The following is a 20363-nucleotide window of genomic DNA, read 5'->3' on the forward strand; positions in this document are numbered from 1 at the left end:
GCTTGGAATGTTGATGGAGTCCAACGTGCGCGATGAGAACTCAGTGATTTAAATAATCAAGAACGGCTAAAGTATTCAGCTGTCAGCGTTTCGCGTGAGAAAAATGGCGAATATCAATCTTCAATTCAAAACGAAGTAAGTTGGTGCACCAGAGCGCGTGCAAATAGGACATCTGCTTAGCTCACCAGCATGAGCTAGGCTAACATGCCATGTCAAGAAGCTCCTAACAGCAACATCTGTTCCATTTTTCTCATTCTCTCACAGTTTTGCGGTTTCCAGCAAGATCGAGCCCTTTTACAAAGGTGGAAAAGTGCAGGTGGGTGAACCAGTCGGTGTATTTTAAATATCCAAAATAACCTGCGTTTTACTGCCTGCTGCACTGCACTATCCTCGTTTCCTGGCACATCTCTGAGCCGGTCGTGACAAATATACCAACGATTGTGTTATTACTGCACAGAATCAATAAATTAATAATGTGCATTGCACATAACGGAACAGTAATGGACATTCAAAAGCGCAGTGTGTCAAATTGTCCAGGTTTGGGGTTATGTGGGGGAGTAGTCTGACTGAGTAGTGTTGGTTATACAGTCTCACATGAAGAAAGTAAGGATCTGAATAATCGCATTAAAATGGCTCTCCATTGTAATCAACGTGTTTTTCATGAAATTGGAGTCACTGTTCATTAGAGGGCACTTCTTGGCCATCATTCTCCTCTCCTGCATACTTGCAATAGCACATAATCACTCAGAAAGGTGTTCCAATTTACAAGCGAATTGCATCAATATGCTACACTCATGGAGAGTTTGAGATACATTGACACTCCTGTAGAATGTAACAAATCGCCACTGTATCCATGCATGATTGGCCTTTAACCTTATGTGCTTGCTTTTCAGGTCAGCAAAGATGAGAAATACATCTTTTGCACGTGTGGCTCACGGGTCAACGTTTTGGAGATCAGCACAGGAAAGATTGTTCACTGTGTGGAGCATGTGAGTTCAGACCCTTTATATTTGAAGCCTGCAGCTTTTCTTACAACTCTACAAAATATAACAGTAGTATGCGCTTCATTACCGCAAGGATAGGAATTTACTTATGGATACCAAAACAGCACGGTGACATTAAATATTTGACATTAAATATTCACCACCAATAAATACATTTCTAAATGTGATGAACTTTGAGTGAAGTTGTATATTTACAGATGTCAGTTCCACCAAATATAAAGTGACACTCATTCCTGTTATTTATTTGTAGCTGCAATATATTATTGTTATTATATTTAGCACATAGTGCAATACAGTATGCTCTGATTAATTGAAGCATTTTGAAGTTTTGGTCTCGTTTATATTTTGTCTGCAGGATGATCAGGAGGATATCACATCATTTGCTCTCAGCTCAGATGATGAGGTGACTACACACTGTAATAACTTGTGGTTATTTCACTTAAACTGCATAATCTAACCCGACGTGAGTTGGTTTGGTGTTTTCATAATATTTCTTAATGCTTTTGCTCTGTGTTCTACCACAGCTGCTTGTGACAGCCAGCAGGGCTCTGCTGCTGAAGCAGTGGGACTGGAAACAAGCTACCTGTACCCGCACCTGGAGAGCCATTCACACAGTTCCTGTAGCCAGCATGGCCTTCGATTCCACCTCCACACTTCTGGCCACAGGTCGGCTGCCTCACTAATATTAACAGTCAGGCTTGCAAGATGTCTGATATCATCTACTTACAATTCTTTTGCTCTGTTTTCATGCAGGTGGCTGTGATGGCACCATTAAGGTTTGGGATGTAGTTAAACAGTACTGCACCCACAACCTTAAAGGGTCATCTGGGGTTGTACAGTAAGTATCAGTTTCTCTGAAGTAGATTCAGCTTCTATAATATAATCTTTTGGTGGGTGTAGAATTTGTTATCTTAAAATAACAGCTTTCCTTACGTCAGATAATAGAGTCTCCCAATCACATTTATTTTGGTTAACAGTTATTTGCATTCATTGGGGAATCACAGAGAAACTTGTGTGTTATATGCAGCTTGGTCCAGTTCCACCCAGATATCAATCGGCTGCAGCTCTTCTCCTCCTCTCTGGACTGTGGCATTCGGATGTGGGACCTTCAATCCAGCCAGTGCGTTTGTGTCCTGCAGAGCCATTACAGTGCTGTCACTGCCCTCACCTTCAGCCATGATGGAGACACCATGATCAGGTGAGGTGCATTCAGTTTTTCAATATATGGGTTTATGTCCAAACTGTCAGAGCGGTCCGGATGTTTCTGCCTTACTGGTGCAGAGTCTGTCAAATCTGGCTGATCATGGTTTTTTGTTTTTTTTAACTTGTAGTTCTGGAAGAGACCGGATCTGTACAGTGTGGAACCTGAAAACTAAAGAAGCCACAAGAACTGTTCCAGTCTTTGAGGTAAAATGTTCTTTTTCTTCCTGCTTGATATTGCCATAATGAGTAATACTTTAATTTATACTTATTCTACTTTATACATGGGGAAAGTAAAAGCAGGTTAAATTTACAATGCACATGTGATTTCTCGGTCTCTAGGCTGTTGAAGGTGTTGTCGTCCTGCCTGTGGATGAAGACTTGTCTCAGATTGGGGTGAAGAGCAAGAGCTTGCATTTCATCACAGCTGGAAGCAAAGGTTCAGCACTTGAATTCCTCCTGGTAACACATAGCCATGCAGGACAATTTTAAATATACAAGTCTCTGAAATGCTTTCCTCTGTTCTCTGCAGGAGTGCTGAGAGTGTGGGAGGCCAGCACGGCACGCTGCGTCTACACCCAAACGCTCGCCGCCACCCTCTCCTCCGACACTGGGAAGGAGGAAGAGGGCCAGGACGACGACAATCCCCGCAGCCTGACACATCTTTTCCACTTGCCCGTGTCCTCCAGACTGACTGCAGTCACTGCAGAACACAACATACTGCTGTACCAGCTGCCTGCTCTCAGCACACAGCAGCAGGTGGGCTCTAAACCACAATATACTGTAATGTTAGTAATAGTATGCGATATTTGTGGAGGGCACGTCACCGTGCAGTTGAAAACTAAGGTAATATTTCATGTAGTAATTTGTTATGAATAAGATATTAAGACATTTAAAGTAAAACATCATTGTGTGTATTTTTGTATTATGTTAGTAAACAGCAAATTGATTTAAATTTTAGGACTTAATTTAGCATTAGGAGGATATGCAATATTAGTACTTTATATCTATAAACAAAGCCGCGGTCCCTCCGCACTATTTATGCCGGGATGGGGCACGGCAGGACGGGTTTTCGTGTGGGTCCATTGAAAAAATTGTGGCTGGTACAACAAAAAAATGTGACCACCTGCTCCGATTTTCCGTCAACCCTCCGTTGAGGGACCAAGTAGTGAGGAACGGGTCTGTGAGGAGGAGCGACAACAAAGCCGTCTGCTGATTGGTAGTGGCGATTGCCAATCTCGACTTGCCTGCAATATTTAAATATTTCATCCTTTGCAAACCCTGCCGTTGTTGCTTACATACGTCACTTGGCGCTGACGGGTTGTTTTGTTAACTGGGTTTATTGAGATGTCGTGGTCTTCCAACGAGATGCAGACGCTCCTCTTAGTAACAGGAGGAGATTGAGCAGGAGCAAGACGCTGCTGTTTAAATTAAGAAAGGTCATGCTGTGTCACAGACAACAACTTGGATTTTGGGCCAGGTGAAGCTGGCTGCCGCCGGCCGGACGCCTCCCCATTTAATTCTGAACCCTGCCTACATTTTAACCGTACTTTCTGTGGCACGACAAAGTTGGGTCTAGAAGCGCTTTGCAATACCATACCCTCCTGCTCAATCATGTACTGCACAGTGGAACTGCAGCTTTTGAAACTTGATGGACCTTTCCTCCTGTCATGAGGCATTAATGGGCATTTGTCTTCTGTGTTGTTGTATTTTGTGGATTTTTTGATTTCTGTATTTTTCTGCCCGCAGTTTGTCGGTTACAGTGACGAGGTGCTGGATGTTAAGTTCCTGGGTAAAGGGGACAGCCACATTGTTGTGGCCACCAACAGTTGCCAGTTGAAGGTGTTTGAGCTGCTGACCAACAACTGCCAGATCCTCTACGGGCACACGGGTGAGTGGCCAGCAGGGGGCAGCCGATGTGGCATAGATATAGATGCTGAGAGACAAAAGTTTACATCTGTTATTAATGCCTGCACCTTTTTTCTGTACATTTTGTCTCAATATTTACTTCAGTATGATTCGATTGTTGTGAGTGAGTTGAATCAAAGAAATACGACAGTAAAGACTGGATTTGCAGAGTATAACTGGGCTTCTTCCTCCAGAATGACAGAAAAAAAGACATCAGTCACATTGAAACTATATTTATGAACTACCAAAGTATACATTAAGTTATGTAAAGATGAAAAATTTCAACTTGGTGTCCATACACAAGGCTACCTTTGGAGCAAAACTTCCAAAGTCGTCTTATACTTGTGAACATTTGCTGAATTGGTGGATTAAGTGAATGTTTCTATCTGCTTCTTTATCTTCTCGGTTTCCTCTTCAGATACTGTCCTCACACTGGACGTGTTCAAAAAAGGCTCCTTGTTTGCAAGCTGTGCAAAGGTAAGCACAGCACTGCTGCAATAAATACAAACTTGTGATAGACCTGTTGTAAGCACACGATTAAAAGAAGCCATTTCTAGGACCGGTCGGTGCGCGTGTGGCAGATGGACAGCGACAGCGGTCGGGTGCGATGTGTCGCTCTGGGCTGCAGCCACACCAACGCTGTGGGCTCCATCTCCTGCTCCAGGTGAGGCTGCCCATTCGTGTGACTTTCAAACTTTATTATCATATGTGTCCACTAAGCCAGCATGATATCGGGTGAACATGCAATCTGAAATAAACTTGCTCATTATCATTATTACTACGCTGTATTTTGTGCATTTTGATATCTTTATAATGATAAATTTACAATGTAGAGCTAGTATTAGTACATATACAGGGTTACTTGTTAAAGTAAAGAAATTGTTCAATACCGAAATGGCATCAGTGACTGTGTGACGATTGCCTCGTTTTTGTGTTTGCGATCAGAATGAAAGCGACATTCGTCGTCACCGGTAGTCAGGACTGCACGGTGAAGGTGTGGGATCTACCGGCAGAGTTTTCTACGGAGGAGGAAGAAATCCACCACCTGAGTGCCCGCGCTACCGAGAAGGCACACGATAAGGTACAAGACCAAAACTGGCCACAGTCCAATAAATAATAAGAGTTTGTGTAGATCTAGGCTCTGAAAGAGAAGATTACATGATAAGTTCCAAATAATAACCCTGTGAGAAATTTGACATGGTCATATCAGTGCTTTATTAAAAAAAAAAGTGAGGTTAGCCAAAACATTTGCACAGGTGTGATCTGCACAGTGACGACAGACACAGAAGGCAACAAACACTTTGAATATAATACGAACAGGAAAAGTTATAAAGTTTAGTATTAGAAGGATAATATTTGGATGATGGAAATTATGATGTTGCATGGCAGTGATGCCACGTTGTGGTTGGAAGGGCCGGAGGACTGTTTGGCTGTAGGAATCACAGCACACTGCACACATCTAAACCATGTTTTACATACAACCAGAATGTCAGTTTCTAATGATCATATCTGTAACTATTATTTTTATATCTTATAGTAACGCATTAAGTATCCACAGGGTCGCCACAGTTTTCCTGATCCACATCCTCAAACAAAAGCTGATTCTTCTCATAAGGAAGTCACAGGAGAAAAAAAATCAGTGTTTATGCACCAGTGGAGCAGATTCCTGTTACCAAGATACTCACATATCTCCCACTCACACTCAGCTTTCCTTCCTGGTCCACCTATATCTGAAAAATCTGATTTCCATTGGTTTTTTTCTCTTTTCTCTGTAAAAAGCACTACAAAGTGACTGCGTTGTATTTGGTGCTATATAAATAAAGTTGAATTCAATTGAAAAATTGAATTTCAACATATTGTGATACACTGAAGACACTTGCACGGAGACACATGCAGACTGATTCTTAAACAATAAGCTGTTTGTGCTTCTTGACATTAAAGCAGTAATTGGTGGGAGGCCACTTAAGTCATTGTAAAAAAATAAGCTAAGCCCAACTCTAACCCTCGATTTTTTATTTGTTTAGCACGCCTTTCTTTTCATTGCACTTTGAGGAACTAGGAAAAAGTTTGGTTTTTTTTAAACTCACGTCTAATCAATTATTATCTAATCCAGGAATGTCGAACTCATTTTAGTTCAGCATTCACACGCAGGCCAAGTTCATCCTGAGTGGGTTGAACCAGTAAAATTTTGCCTTAAACCTTAAATTTAAGTTTTTCTAGGTTGTGGCGTAGACTACATTTTTAAAAAAGTATTTTGCCAAAGGTGATCAAATATTATGGAAAAATGCCTGCAATCTTAATTTAGAGCCAATTTTAATGGTGCAAAATATGGTGAAATGTCAAAAAAAAAAAAAAAAAAAAGGTTTGTTTGGCACACAGGCCCCGTGTTTGTCGGCCCTGATCGAATAACTTTCTCTCCTTGGATTCCCTTCAGGATGTGAACAGCGTTGCAGTGTCGCCTAATGACAAGCTGCTGGCTTCAGGGTCCCAGGACCGCACTGCCAAGTTGTGGTCCCTGACAGCGGACGGGAACGTGGGCCTGCTGGGCGTGTTTCGGGGCCACCGTCGCGGCGTCTGGACCGTGTGCTTCTCGCCGATGGACCAGGTGCTGGCCACCTCCTCTGCGGACGGCACTGCCAAACTGTGGAGCCTGCAAGACTTCAGCTGCCTCAAGGTGCACGGCAGCACGAGCGCACATTTCAAACTCCTCGATCTTCTAATTCTATGAAAATCTCAATTGACTATTATCTACGCTTTGTTGTGGCTGCGTGTTGTTTGTAATTGCTCTTTTTTTCGCAAAACGGTTTTTAAAGACATTTGAGGGCCATGATGCGTCCGTCCTGAAGGTCATCTTCGTGAGCCGAGGCACTCAGCTGCTCACCAGGTGAGCAGACCGACTTCCAGTCTATTCCATTTTGCCCACAATATCACAAAAACAAACATTTAATTATTAAAATGTTTATATTTAAACCATGAAACATCCATATTATTTCATTTATTGCCGAGAAACAAAGATATTTCAAGCCTTCATTATTTTTTGTAGTTTTTATTTTTCGCAGCTGAGGCGGTATACACTGCATACATTAAATGCTGTGTTGTGTGAAAACCGGTTTGAAACAATGGACAGAAACCACACTGGCATTGCTGTCACTGATCTAAATATACACAGAAATGACTCACTTGCAACCAAGAGAGGCAGAAACTCCAGCTCAAGCAAGCTAAACAACAGCAGTTGTATAATAGTTAAATAGGAATAGGAAAAAAAAATGATTAAGAAAACATTCATAACTACGTGTATTCTAAATAAGCAAACAGTAACTTGGCAGTAACAACACTAATGATAATAAAACTCCAGTTATATATTGCCATGGATGGTGTGTATTTGCCCTTTATTACTTTATAATAACTCATAAATATAAAGAAATATTTCCTAAGATCAGAATTTTTCTTTTCAAAATTGAAATTTAAAAAAACGGTTGGTTCTGAACAGTTTATATACATTTTGTGTAAAACTAGCCCACAAAAACTTGTTTTTCATATTTAAATATATATTGGCGCGTGCCCAACAGTTACACACAAATGATGACACATGAAATGAAATGAACCAGACATCACAGCCATGTTCAAGGTTATTTAATCGGAGCAGCTTCACATTGTTCTGTGGATTATTAAAACCTGAAATGTGCGTGTTCATGATGTGACTTTAGATATCTGAATGTCATAATGCATTTCATGGGATTTGATGTTTGTCAAACTCACATTCTGTTGATTAATCTCAAAATCAAACTTAAGCTGCAGGCTCAGGAAGTTTATCCGAGTTCATAAGACCAATGTGAAGTCGCAATCTTTTTGCATTTGTTAGTCGTGTACATTATCACTGAAATCACACCAAAAAAATCTGGGTTTAAATTTACTTTATATATATTTATTATAGCAGTTTTGAGCAATGGGTGTAGTGAATTTTGCAGGCAACATTTGACAGCTGGACTTTAGGGAAGGTTAGAAGTACGTTTTATGCTCGTCCTGAAATTACACCTGAAATTTGAGTATAACTTACTATATTCTTAACTTATTTTGAGTAGTGTGTGTAGTTTAACATTATTTTGGGGCCTTAGGGATGATACAATTCAGCATTTGTCGAAAACCAAAGTATAGATATTAAAAGAAAAACTAAAGGTAAAACCTTGCGTAAGCGTGAAAATACTCATTATATGGTGTGAATGTAAGACTCTGACTTCCTTACTTTCTGTTTGAGCCCTGCAGTGTATCTAAATACAAGGGTCTGCTTGTGCTCAGTAGTGATTCGACATCTTGTTTTCATTTTCTCAAGCGGCTCAGACGGTTTAGTGAAGCTGTGGACCATCAAGACCAACGAGTGTGTGAAGACACTGGATGCCCACCAGGACAAAGTGTGGGGTCTTCACGTCACTCGCAAAGATGACCGGATGGTGACGGGCTCCGCAGACTCCAACATCACCGTGTGGGAGGCGAGTGACTTATGACAAGAATCCCCTCGTTTCGTGGCTCCAAACTTCTGATTCCTCGAACGCACTTTAGCCAATATACCAAAGCTTCCAATAAGAGCTTCACCGGGCACAGCTTTGTGAAAAGCCGGGGTTTGTTGGGATGTTTTTGAGAAGAATGTATTATGTAGGGGTTAAGACAATTTTGTGGCGGCGTAAATATACTGAGTGTGAGAGAAATCTATTTTAATTGCAGAAAAAAATGGAACACAACACAAAACGAATATATATGAAAAGATTTCAGTTCAAGTTGGGAAACTGCATGAAATGCAGTTGAAACTCTGTAACGAGGACCGCCCCCAACACACACACACACGCTTGTACATCCACTAAGTTAATGAAAGGTATGAATATCTAAAAATACATGTACTATATCAGTCAGTTTCTTTTATATTGAGGAGGGCTATTTGTTTAAGAAAAAGTAAATTAGAGATCGATTTTCTGTTTCGATACTTCACTTGTCAACACAAGATTGATCCGTCTGACCTTTGACCTGTGGCTGAACGGGAGGTTCCTTGTCAGGCGTCAGTGCTTTGTCACAGTAAAATAAATTGCCTGTCATGTACCCTTTCAGGATGTAACCGAGGTGGAACTGGCAGAGGAGCAGGCCAAGCAGGAGGATCAAATTCTCAAGTGAGTTACATAAACGATTATCTGCTGATCTGGTGTGACGGTGCAGGTTGTCTTCTCTGGTCCCTGTGCCCTCCGTCCCCGCTCGTTCACTCAGCTCAACCCGTACTGGAGTTGATGAAAGAAGGGCTCGCAGTTCCACCTGTTGAGTCACTTGTTTTCGAAACGTGACATGGTGCTTTGATGAGAGTTGATACCTTTTTAAAGATTATCACTTTTGTCACCACTTAGTGGTAATTGTCAGTCTCAACTCTCGTCTGTATTGTGTTGAGATGTGAGACTGGCGTGTAATGGCATGCTGAAACGCAATACATGACAGTGTATGTAAGAAAAAAGTCATGGCGTGCTCTGTTTATATACATGAAAGATATACGCTATGCTAACAAAATCTGCGTGCAATTCTTAAATTTAAACCTATTTTACTTCATGTAATCACACACCAGACTAGACATGAGTATTTTTTTATATATAATATAATTACTACATATTTAGTCTGGTGAGTTCATGTGCACTACGCGCACACCCTCACTTCGTAAACTCTTCAGCTCACATATTTTTCCTTCCTTGTGCATTTGTGTGTGAAGGCAGCAGGAACTGTCCAACCTGCTCCATGAAAAGAAATACCTGAAGGCCCTGGGTCTCGCCATCTCTCTGGATCAGCCTCACACTGTGCTCACTGTTATCAAAGGTATAGCCCCGCACACATCCAGCGTTTATTCCTTCGTTTGAGACGAACACAAAATGCCCTGTTGATCTCTGCCTGTGTTGTTTTTTTTATTTTGTTATGGGTGTGAACTGTCTGTGGTGTTGTCCACCTGCCTCCTTTTCAATACCCATTCAAGATGCACCGCTCTCAGCATAAATCAAGCAGCTGCTCTGTCACTCCCTTTTTTTTCGGTGGCGAGACTTTTCCAACATTAATTATTGGCTAGTCAGAAGCAAAATAACATTAATCCGCTTCAGGACACAAAGAGAAGCCGTTGCTATGAGTGTTTTGGGCGATCCGGTCACAGGTTGACTGCACTAAGCCTCCTGATGCCTATATAAACATTGTTTTTGAACCGAATACCCAACTAGACACCAGAGGGATAAGTCATTGTGTAATCCATTCACACAATCAATTTAACCCTTCTGTCAGACCTCTTTGTTTGTTTTGTGCTTTTATGATGACATTCTGATTCATTTGTATGTAGTAATGTTAATAGGGCTCATCCAAGTCCGTCTTGTCTCTGAATGCAGTGATATAATCGCTCAGGTGTATCTCACCCTAAATCCATTTCAAGGGCAGGTCTGCTCAAAGAGTGCTGGTATAAACTCGCTTTGGATTTGTATGAAAAAAAAACCTCAAAATTAATCCTTTATTAGAGATTTGTTCAAACGGAAACTCTGGAGGTATGTTGAGAGAATCTTTTTGTACTTAAGTCGGTATAAATATTCACCGTAACATGGCAGTTATATAATCAAATCTCTTACAAAATGGTGTGCGAGTGACTAAAAATGTCACCTATTTCCTGTTAAGATTCTATAAATAGCTCTTAATTCCACTTTAGTATCATCTATACTTTATTGATTACCAATTCACTACAATAACGTGTTATTCACAAATAAGACTGTTCTAAATATGACTTACTCGTCCTAATGCTTGTATGTTAAGAACAGCTCCTGTCACTTGTGCTTCACTGTGCTTATAGTTCAAGCACAGTTTTTCACATTTGTCCAATATATTTAAGAAAAATACATCAGTCAGTACCATTGACTGCCAATATAAATGGTACACAAATACAATCTACCATTGTTTTTTGTCGCGTATTCTAGTTTCTTTTGTTGTTTTTGTTTTGTTTTTAGCTTTCCATAGTTTAGAAGTGACTTGATCAATGAAGGGGTGAGACGTAAAGTAATATTTTTTTGAAATCTCTCTTTATTTGAAAGTAAGATACGTGAATTTCAACTGCTGGTTTTGTTTTAGTTGTTCCTCTGTTTTTACTGCAGTTCCGTTAAAAGCAGCCTGCCATTCATTCCCCCAGCGTGTGCATTTCACACAGCTTAAACAAAAGGCTGATGCATTCTTGGCTTTATGACGGACAGGGGTATTATTCACGCTTAGTTCACCTTTAAGCTCAAGAGAAGGAACTGATATTGTCATTGCTCTTTGACGGGGAGATTACGCACCTCCTCCTTTTCTATTCTTACAAAAACAAAAACATTACCTTACTTAACGACCAAGCTCTACAGGTTGCTATGTACACGCTATTTCACATGTTTTGTTTTTTTAATTGGAAAACTTGTACAGATGCACTGATACCACTTTTTTAAATGACAAGTATGACCACTTGCCGAGTACAAATACAAGTACGTATTAGATGGTTGATGATGATTGGTGATCAAGTTGCTGGTGTCGTACAGACTACCTTTCTCCTCCTCTAGTACTTCGTGCAGTATCGGACCGATACCTGATACCAGTATCTGTGTATCCCTAAAAACCTTGGCAGGGTAAATGAGAAGAAGTCATTTAGTTGCCTAACATGAGGCAAATGTTTCTCACCAACTGACTCGGTGCTAATTTTGTCTTGTTGTCCTGTGCTGCAGCGATCCGTCAGGGGGAAAACGCCCACGAGCTGCTGGAGAAGACATTGCTCAAACTTCGCATCGACCAGAAAGGTAACACCTTAAAGTGTCCTCAAACTTTCTTTGAGTTGTGAAAGAGTGATCAAAAGATTCATGTGTCCGGGCTGCCTGACCACAGTGTACGCATTAGACTCATATTGAGATAATAAAGAGGATTATATGTGATTATGATTGACTGTTTTGTTCGTGAGAAATAGGTGAAGTCCCCATAAATAGAACGCAGATGGCGAAACAATTGAAATTACACGTGTGTTTGCTCTCTGGAAAGAGAATGACTCACTTTCAAACAATACTAGCCTCCTCCCAGACGGCACTATGCAGAGAATGTCTCTGTTTAGAGAAGGAGGACATTTGTATTCTTAAACCCTTCTTCCATTTCCACTGGCTGCTGTCCCGGTACCTGCTCCTGATATTACGTTTGACCCTTCACAGAGTCACTGCTGCGGTACTGTGTGATGTGGAACACCAATGCCAGGAACTGTCAGGATGCTCAGGCCGTCCTCCAGGTGCTGCTCACACACCTGCCCCCCGAGGAGCTGCTGCAGTATCAGGGAGCTCGAACACACCTGGAGGGACTCATCCCATACACAGGTCGGCAGAGCAAAACGCTGTCAACTATCTGTGGACTCGCACTATCAACGCGGAGACATCCTCTGTGGGGGAATGAGGCAATAAACTACCAAACTACCAAACCAGAGAAAGAAAGTAGAATGTAGATCCTCATGTAATAGCTTGAGTTCTTTCACGATAAAGATTCAGCAGCCAAGGAAGAAAATTCATTTCGGCTTTTCTGGGGTCGTCGCAGATTTTGTGTTTCACAGGATTGGTTTGGGAGAAGTCTTATTCCAGGTGCCCTCCCCGAACAGACCCACAAATATCTAGTCATAAGCTCGCCTTCCGAACTTATACTTGAAAGCTTGATGTCAGTTCTTAAGTATCCGACTGTAAATACTATCTTCACTTAACACCTGCAGTTGCTTTTCATGGCTCATTTCCCTTATTTTCTGTAATGTTCTTAAAGTAAATTTGAAAACTACACCCAGTTGAATAGCAAAAGGGGTTGTAAAAATGATTGAAATGTGATTTTTAAATCTCAGCTAACTGTCTATGGCCTGTCTCCCACAGAGAGACACATGCAGAGGATTGGCAATCTGCTGCAGGCGTCCATGTTCTTGAACTACATGTGGCAGAAAATGAGAGTGACGGGAGATCCATCCAGGTACGAGAGCTAACTGTCCACCATGTTGTGGTACTATACCCAGATCGGCTCTTTTAATAGCCTTATCAGTAAGCTAATGTTAGAGCTGACAGTTCAGTTTTACAGTGTTGGTTAATCCAAATAGATTAAGATAGCTTTTTAGAAGAGTCATTATATAATGTGTTGTATTTTGTTGCAATTAAACACATGGGTAGTTCCAGGGAAAGGTCAATGGTTCAAAAGGTGGTTGGAGAAACTGTAATTGTCAGAAAATCTGACCTATTTGACCTTCAAGCTGAACACGCGACATCCGTGGTCGCTCTGTTTATAAACCCAAAAGTGTTATGGGTGCTCAGAATGATTTGTATTATGTTTATATGACATATGTTTTGTAACCTAAAAAGAAGTGTAGTGGCAGCTAAAATCAACACAAATAACACAGAAAATTATCCTTTGTTTATGTTTATTTTATTGTTTGAAAGGATTTGTGATGCATATGTCTGACTTGTGGTGTTTGAATCCTGTGCAGCACGGACAGAGATGAGGAAATGGATACTACGCCTCTTGGAAAGCCTTTTTTTGTTATTGACACGGAGAAAGGAAAAGGTGACGATGACAAGAGACAAGACGGTGACAACGACAATGACAGCGGACAGGACGAAGATCCAGACTGCCCTGCAGAGGTGGATGAAGAGGAGGCGGATGAGGTCAGTGCAACCAAGAAAGTCCGAGGGAACCGAAAGAGCGCCAGAACCAATGGAAACCGCTGCTCGGGAAGCGAGGAGAGTTCAGAAGAGGAAGACGTGGAAGTCATTGAAAAGGATGAAACAACCGTAAAAGGCAAAACGTGTCTCCCGGTGTCTTCAGCCTCGCCATCCCAGACACTCCCCAGCTGATGCTTTTAATCAAGCTGAACTCCAATGACCCGGCTGTGGAGGCATCATTAGATGGGGTGACTCTGGATGTGCAGCAGGACACAGCTGTGAAATGATGATCATCCTGATAAATAGGCCGTTCTGTGATTATCTCATCAGCTGAGGACGAAAGACATTCAATCCTCCTATACTGTGGACACATACTGATTTCAGACAGAATATCCACCACCATGCTTTCTCCACATACAAGGAGGAAAAGAGAAGCAAGGAATGATGGGAGGAAGAAATTGCTTTCTTGACTTCTGGGAAGCGAGCCAGCATTGTTGCTACAGCCTGTTGAACCAGCTCAACCACCACAGCCCATTTTCCTGATGTCACCCTTATGAAACTCACACAAAGGTTCCTTTTTATTAACATGGGTGTTTTTATGTGATAATAAATCCGTTTTTTGAAATAAAAAGTTTCTAATTTAAGATGAGTCACACGTATTTCCATTTTTGCTGACAATCACAAATGGTGTAAAACAAAAATACCAACGTTTTCTTTCTCAGTCCTTTAAGCTCGTCCATTTATTTGTTGGGATCGCTTTCCCTGGTGGTGTTCCATTTGCACCAGTTCTTGTCAAATACAGGACCCTTGAGTTTTAATTGGTAAGTCAAGTTGCTTCTCGTTTAGTGTTTCCACAGTCACCCTTTTTTTTTTTTGGTGATACACAATATTCTTAAATCCAAACTGCCCTTTCAAAATGTATATTTTTAAGCATCTATTTGCTAAAAGTTGAATATTCAAGAAGACATGGACTGACTGGAGCATTTGACCTAATTTGGTAAAGCTCCAGGTTGATAAGACTCAGGCGTTGGTCACGTACGTTCTCCTGGATTATCTGAAACTATTGTCATGCATCCAAGGTCAACTAGAAATGCAGATAATATGCAATGTTATCTGGTGTACATAGCGAAATGAATAGATGTAGGGCAAATTGTATTTATGACCTTTATTTGCTAATACTACTAATACAGATTGAGTGGAGAGGGAGAAGGATTTAATAAGCGTTTGCTTTCTCCAACACCTTTTTGAACACATATTTGCTTAGATTTTCAGCTTCAATATATTTGGTTTTTTCTTATTTTCAAAATAAAAATAAATGAATTAATGAATACTGTTTTTATGACTGAAGTAGAACGTTTTAACATGTCTGTTTTTAGGGGGTCAAAATTTGGATAAATGGGGAATTTGATAACACAATTGTGAAGTACATTTGGGTTTAATATAAAGGTTTCAGGGTGTTATGTTCCACACGTTTTCCCAACAGCAATTAAAATATGGGTTAACTATAATATAGGTTCAGTACAACCTGTGTGGAGTTTCCATGTTTTCCCTGTGTATGCAGGAGTTTTCTGGAGTTCTACGGTCTTCTCACACTCCAAAGCTTTTAGATTCTTTCCTGCTTCACGAGCGAGTATTGAAAGGGTGTTACATCCTCATTGCTACGTTTATTACTGGGATTGGTTCCAGTGAGATGCATTAGACATGTCGATAGATGATAAAGGTGACAGGTCAAAGTGTATGTTTGCTCTCATGAAATCAGCCATATCATGCGGTTGGTTTTGGTAGAGTGCGGTAAAAATGCTCATGTTATCACAGCTGGAGCTTGAAACTGAAAAGTCCAGCCCGGTTTTTGCCAGGAAGCTCATGTGATGCAGGTTTTTACACATGAGCCGCATAAAGGCTAAACTTGAACTTGTAGACGCTTAAAAGCCGGAATCAAGTCGAAAAAAGCAAATACATGGGTGGCGTTCACAAAATTATTTATTTGTTACCAGAGCGTTATTTACATGCGAATACACTTTCATAAGCCACTTTTTTTAATTTGATAGATACAGTCTATTCAGGCACACACACACTGGACATATTAGATTTTTCATGTGGATAGAGAGACATGAATCACATTGGGGACAATCTGAATGCAAATAAGGCACAACACAAGGTTTCCAGTATGGAAAAATAACACCAATAGAGACGAGGTGAGTTATGCATGTTAAGTACTTCTTCAATATTGACAATTAATTATATTCTAGCTGTCACTTTTTCCCTCACCATCGTCGAAAACCACATTGAAATATGTTAATTCACCAGCAGCTCGAAGTAGCAGCGAAGTATATATACATCTGGGTTGGACATCAACGGCATCTTTACCGACTGAGTACCTCTGTTCCTGTGGGAGACAGGCTGCTTTTGGATGCGTTCTTCCGTGTGATGCTGGAACAGCGGCTGAGGATCTCCTGGGCCCGAGGCCTGGGAGGCACCTTTGGCGATCTGGGCCCCTTGTAGAGGTTGGGATCAGAGACACTGGGCATCAGTCTGCCCTCCGTGCCGGTCGTTGGGCTGAGGCGGTTGCCGGACGTGGGTTGGGGCGTGCGGCTGAAACGCAGCTGCTCGTCGTTGGCGGTGGGGCTCAGGGTGAAGGACGAGCTGGCAGAGGAGGAGCTGAGGTCGTCGCTGAAGCTGAAGTCGTCGCTGCCGCTGGTGAAGCTTCCCTCGCTATCCGCTCTGACCATCCTGTCGCGTTGTGCCTCGTCTTGGTCCATCTCCACCTTGATTGTAGGCAGAGGGGCCCGCTGGGCGGAGGTGGGTCTGGAGACAACTCTGGCAGCATTGTCAGCTGCAGACCGAGCAGGGGGAGGCGGACGAGGAAGAGGTGGTTCGGACAAAACTTCCAGGGATTGGGACCTCAGCTTGCTCTCTGGTTTGAGCAGGAGTGGGGACGAGGACCTGATCGGAGGAGCCTGCAGGTTTCCTTGGGAGCGACTGAACTGGGACTGCTGCTGCAAATTCAAAGGGGTCGCCAAAAAGTTGGGGGAGGCCCGTGGATCTTGACTGGCTGGTGTCATACGGATGTGGGGGAAACTGTAGGGCTGCAGATACATAGTGGGGATGTAGCCTACTTTTCCATTGGATCTGTTAAAAAGTGAGAATCCAGATGTAAAAAGAGGCAAAATATGCATTTAAATAAGTTTTCAGCAACCACTGAATGCTTTAGGAGTTTCGGAAGTTTGACTATTAACGGCTGAACTTAGTTGAAGCTTTGTCATGCTTTGTCATCAAACGTGATCTTGCAAAACTCTGCAGGCCAGATATACATCTACTGATCTGGGCAGTGGCACGAGTGGATTAATGAGTAATTCTGTGGTAACACCACATTAAATAAATACATCTGTATGTGATGCCATCGGCACTGTTTTGTTTTACAGCTGCAGTTCCAATGCTTCAGACAGTTATTTGCATTTGTGTCATAAATCCGCCACGTACATAAACTTCTGTTTAGTTGTTGTGCACTCCTTTTTGTATTTGTCTCACACATGTTAGTTGATGTTGCATCACGCTTGTATTGCTTGTCCTGACTAATGGACAGGGCGGTTATCCTCGCTGAGCCTCACGCATCTCAATGAGGCATTTGTAAAGCCCACACTTCCACTGAAAAGACGTAATTTAAAAACATTCACTAATTATATGTTAACGTGAAGCATTCAGAAGCTCTGGATTTTTGCCAGTTGGAAAGCTGTCAATGACAACATGATGAATGTTTCTAAATCTAGTTTGGTGAATTTAAACAAGTTATTCCAGTAGCCAGATTGAAAATGCTCAGCTGTCGTACCTGATGAGCCACCAGCCGTTCTCAGACTTCTGCAACACCTCGACCACCGCGCCGATGTTGACGGTTATCTCATCGACTTTGGTGGCCTTGTAGCTCTTGACCGCAGTGTAAAACATTCCTGAGGGGGAAAAATCAGTAACTTCAGTATAAAGTTGTGTCTCGAAGGAATGCATTTGAACACGACTGCAAGAGCTCGTGTGCATGTACCACTTCCGAGGATCCCGTCCATCTCATCTTCATCCTCATCGTCATCCATCTTCTCCAGGTAAGGTGCGGGAAACCAGGCCATGCGCTTGTCTTCTTTCTCCACGAGCCACCATCCTAAAGCAACACAAACATGTTGAAACTCCCGTTTGGTGTGTTTCATGTTTGTCACACCCTTTCAGGAGATGCTGATTGAAGCTCACCGGCTTTGTCTTTGATGAGTACGTCTACTTTTTCGTCCACAGCCACTTTAAAAGGTTTGTTCTTGGTGTCTTTGGCCTCGTACATGGCCACACATCTGTACGTCTCCGTCACGAACGGCTGGGTCACGTTGCCACCGCTGCCGTGTCCACCATTACTCCTGTTTTCCTCGTCTGATGGCATTATCATTATGCTGAGGAGAAATTGCAAGAGTTGATTCTTGTTCTCCGAGATTTTGATGTAGAATATCTTTTTGTATGTCTCGCCGTCATATGGAAATCCAAACGAGCGAGATTTGCAAAGGTCAAAGCATGTTTTTCAAGTTCATAATACCTTCATATGAAGAAAATTGTTTGGTGCTGCTTTTGTCGATGCAAAGGTCAACTATACGTATATTGTAATAATTGTTGAACTTGGATGTTTTTCTTACCTGTTCTTGGCGAACTCTGGCTGCAGGTCCTGATCTTTAGGGTGGAAGAACTTGACGAGATCTCTGAACTGAGAGATTTGTGGGTCGCAGCTCAGAACCTCTGTACAGTAGACCTGCAGGAACTTGACGTAAGCCAGTGTCTTGTTCGGACCCTTTTTGGGGTTGCTCTGCTTCAGCTTTTTGTCTGAAAGCAAAACAGGATACTTTTTAGCCATAATCCATCCGACTGTGATCCGTACGAGACGTAGCTGTCAGTGACGTACCTCGAAATCTGGGGATGACTCTGTTTGACTTTTTAAGTTTATTTGGAAACGTTTTCTTCAATTGTCTCTGTAATATAAAAAAAAAACCCACATATGTTTTGGTAAAGAAACAAAAAGAACATATTACAGGGGTAAAGCATAAATAAAGTGCGATATTTTATACTCACATGCATTTCCTTATATTCAGAAAAACTTCTGTAGATTACAATTTCATTCTGGTCTGACCAAAGCACAGATGTCATGTACAGCTGAGAAAGAAAGTGCAAAAGTTAAAGCTCACGTTTGACCTATTTTCTGCGCACAACACACCTCCAAGAATATTGAAGAAATGAAACAAAAGACATGTGCTTACTTTTGTCTTGTCCTTGTACATCACTCCAGATACATGGGCACTAAGTGGATATCGTCCGTCCTCCATGATCAGAAACTGACAAAAAGATGTGCTGGACAGTCCAGTTCAGAGCGCGAGCCTCTCAATCTTGCAAAGGAGTGAAGCAGCAACTGCTTTGCAGCTGAATTTATCTCGCCTTCCCTGGAAAAGGCGGGGCAGTGTGTTTTACGTAGACAACCTCAGGTAAAAATGTTATTGTGTTCATGTAGGGGTTTCCTGCATTGCTCCACAGCCACACCTGTGTGGCACAGATACACTGCATATTAAACCGTGCTGTCACTGCAGCAGCCAAGTCCTTCTTAATCGGTGGTGTCACAGTGGTTTTAGAGTGACAGGAAATATTCGTAGTCATTCAAAAATCCACCTGGCTTTGTGTCAATCACGTCCTAAAGAGTATCAGTCATAACGGGAAATGTAATTTTTGGTAATTCAGCCGGAAACACATGGAGGCAACTTTTTTTTGTGTTTTGTGAAGAGTCACGGGTGATCTGCCAAGTAAAAGTTTAAATGAATGAGTAATGGTAAAAGAAAATAAAACCAAGTGCTCATCAGCTTTACTCTGCCCTAGAATGCTTAAACTATTTCAGATACAGAAATAATCCCTCTTTAATGTCTTTATAAATTCAGTTTTACTGTGTATTTTAATGTCTCCTTCATCTAAATCATTTACATTTCTCCCCATGGAGGAGATGATTGTCCAGGTGATTGTATTATTTTCTTTTGGGATCTGTCCTTTCATTCTTTTACTTTTAACACAACAGAAATGGAATTATTTCAGACAGGATTCACTTTGTTTTTTTTCTTTTTGAAAAAAACACGCTCACTTTAGAAATTAAAACTACTTTCAGAAATATGTTTTTAATCACAGGATAATAACATACTCATGACCTCAAATGCAAGTTTGGGAGGAGACTGGAGTGAAAACACACACACGGAGGATCTGCAGACTCCACAAAGAGAGGTTACAAGCCCACACTTGAACTACCACCCCGCTCATAAAACCTAATAAATGAAATCATAATAGATAATCATAAACTCTTGATAAAATCTCTCAACCAAACTTTACACTAACGCCGTGGGATGTGCTGTTTTTATCCATTCATTTAGAGGACAATTTTGGGTCACATATATATTTAGGGGGAGGAAACTAGAGTGCAACGGAGAACGTGCAAAGTCCGGCTCAACCAGTATTTGAACCCACAGCCTCCTTGCTGAGTTTAGAGCTTCAACTACTGCCATCGTGTGGCCAATGTTTG

General features: G+C 41.6%; 2 protein-coding genes across 2 annotated transcripts; one reads left to right on the forward strand and one right to left on the reverse strand.

The window, feature by feature from the left end:
• Positions 1 to 2: 2 nt before the first annotated feature.
• Positions 3 to 14373, forward strand: tbl3 (transducin beta like 3). The gene is made up of 23 exons (XM_080510922.1): positions 3 to 135; positions 265 to 316; positions 894 to 989; positions 1360 to 1407; positions 1529 to 1670; positions 1758 to 1842; positions 2032 to 2202; positions 2336 to 2411; positions 2547 to 2643; positions 2737 to 2963; positions 3954 to 4095; positions 4531 to 4589; positions 4670 to 4776; positions 5058 to 5193; positions 6547 to 6786; positions 6926 to 6996; positions 8443 to 8599; positions 9210 to 9268; positions 9850 to 9953; positions 11852 to 11923; positions 12323 to 12481; positions 13016 to 13109; positions 13618 to 14373. The coding sequence occupies exons 1-23, from the start codon at positions 104 to 106 to the stop codon at positions 13982 to 13984; spliced, it is 2793 nt and encodes a 930-aa protein (XP_080367048.1). The 5' UTR covers positions 3 to 103; the 3' UTR covers positions 13985 to 14373.
• Positions 14374 to 15829: 1456 nt separating this feature from the next.
• noxo1a (NADPH oxidase organizer 1a) lies at positions 15830 to 19191 on the reverse strand. Its single transcript, XM_080511886.1, has 8 exons — positions 19069 to 19191; positions 18884 to 18964; positions 18717 to 18783; positions 18454 to 18637; positions 18026 to 18216; positions 17826 to 17939; positions 17619 to 17736; positions 15830 to 16921 (listed from the first exon to the last, which is right to left on the reverse strand). The coding sequence occupies exons 1-8, from the start codon at positions 19132 to 19134 to the stop codon at positions 16156 to 16158; spliced, it is 1587 nt and encodes a 528-aa protein (XP_080368012.1). The 5' UTR covers positions 19135 to 19191; the 3' UTR covers positions 15830 to 16155.
• Between the last annotated feature and the right edge of the window lie 1172 nt (positions 19192 to 20363).

This window comes from Blennius ocellaris (genome assembly GCF_963422515.1).
Source record: "Blennius ocellaris genome assembly, chromosome: 16".
Lineage (NCBI taxonomy): Eukaryota > Metazoa > Chordata > Actinopteri > Blenniiformes > Blenniidae > Blennius > Blennius ocellaris.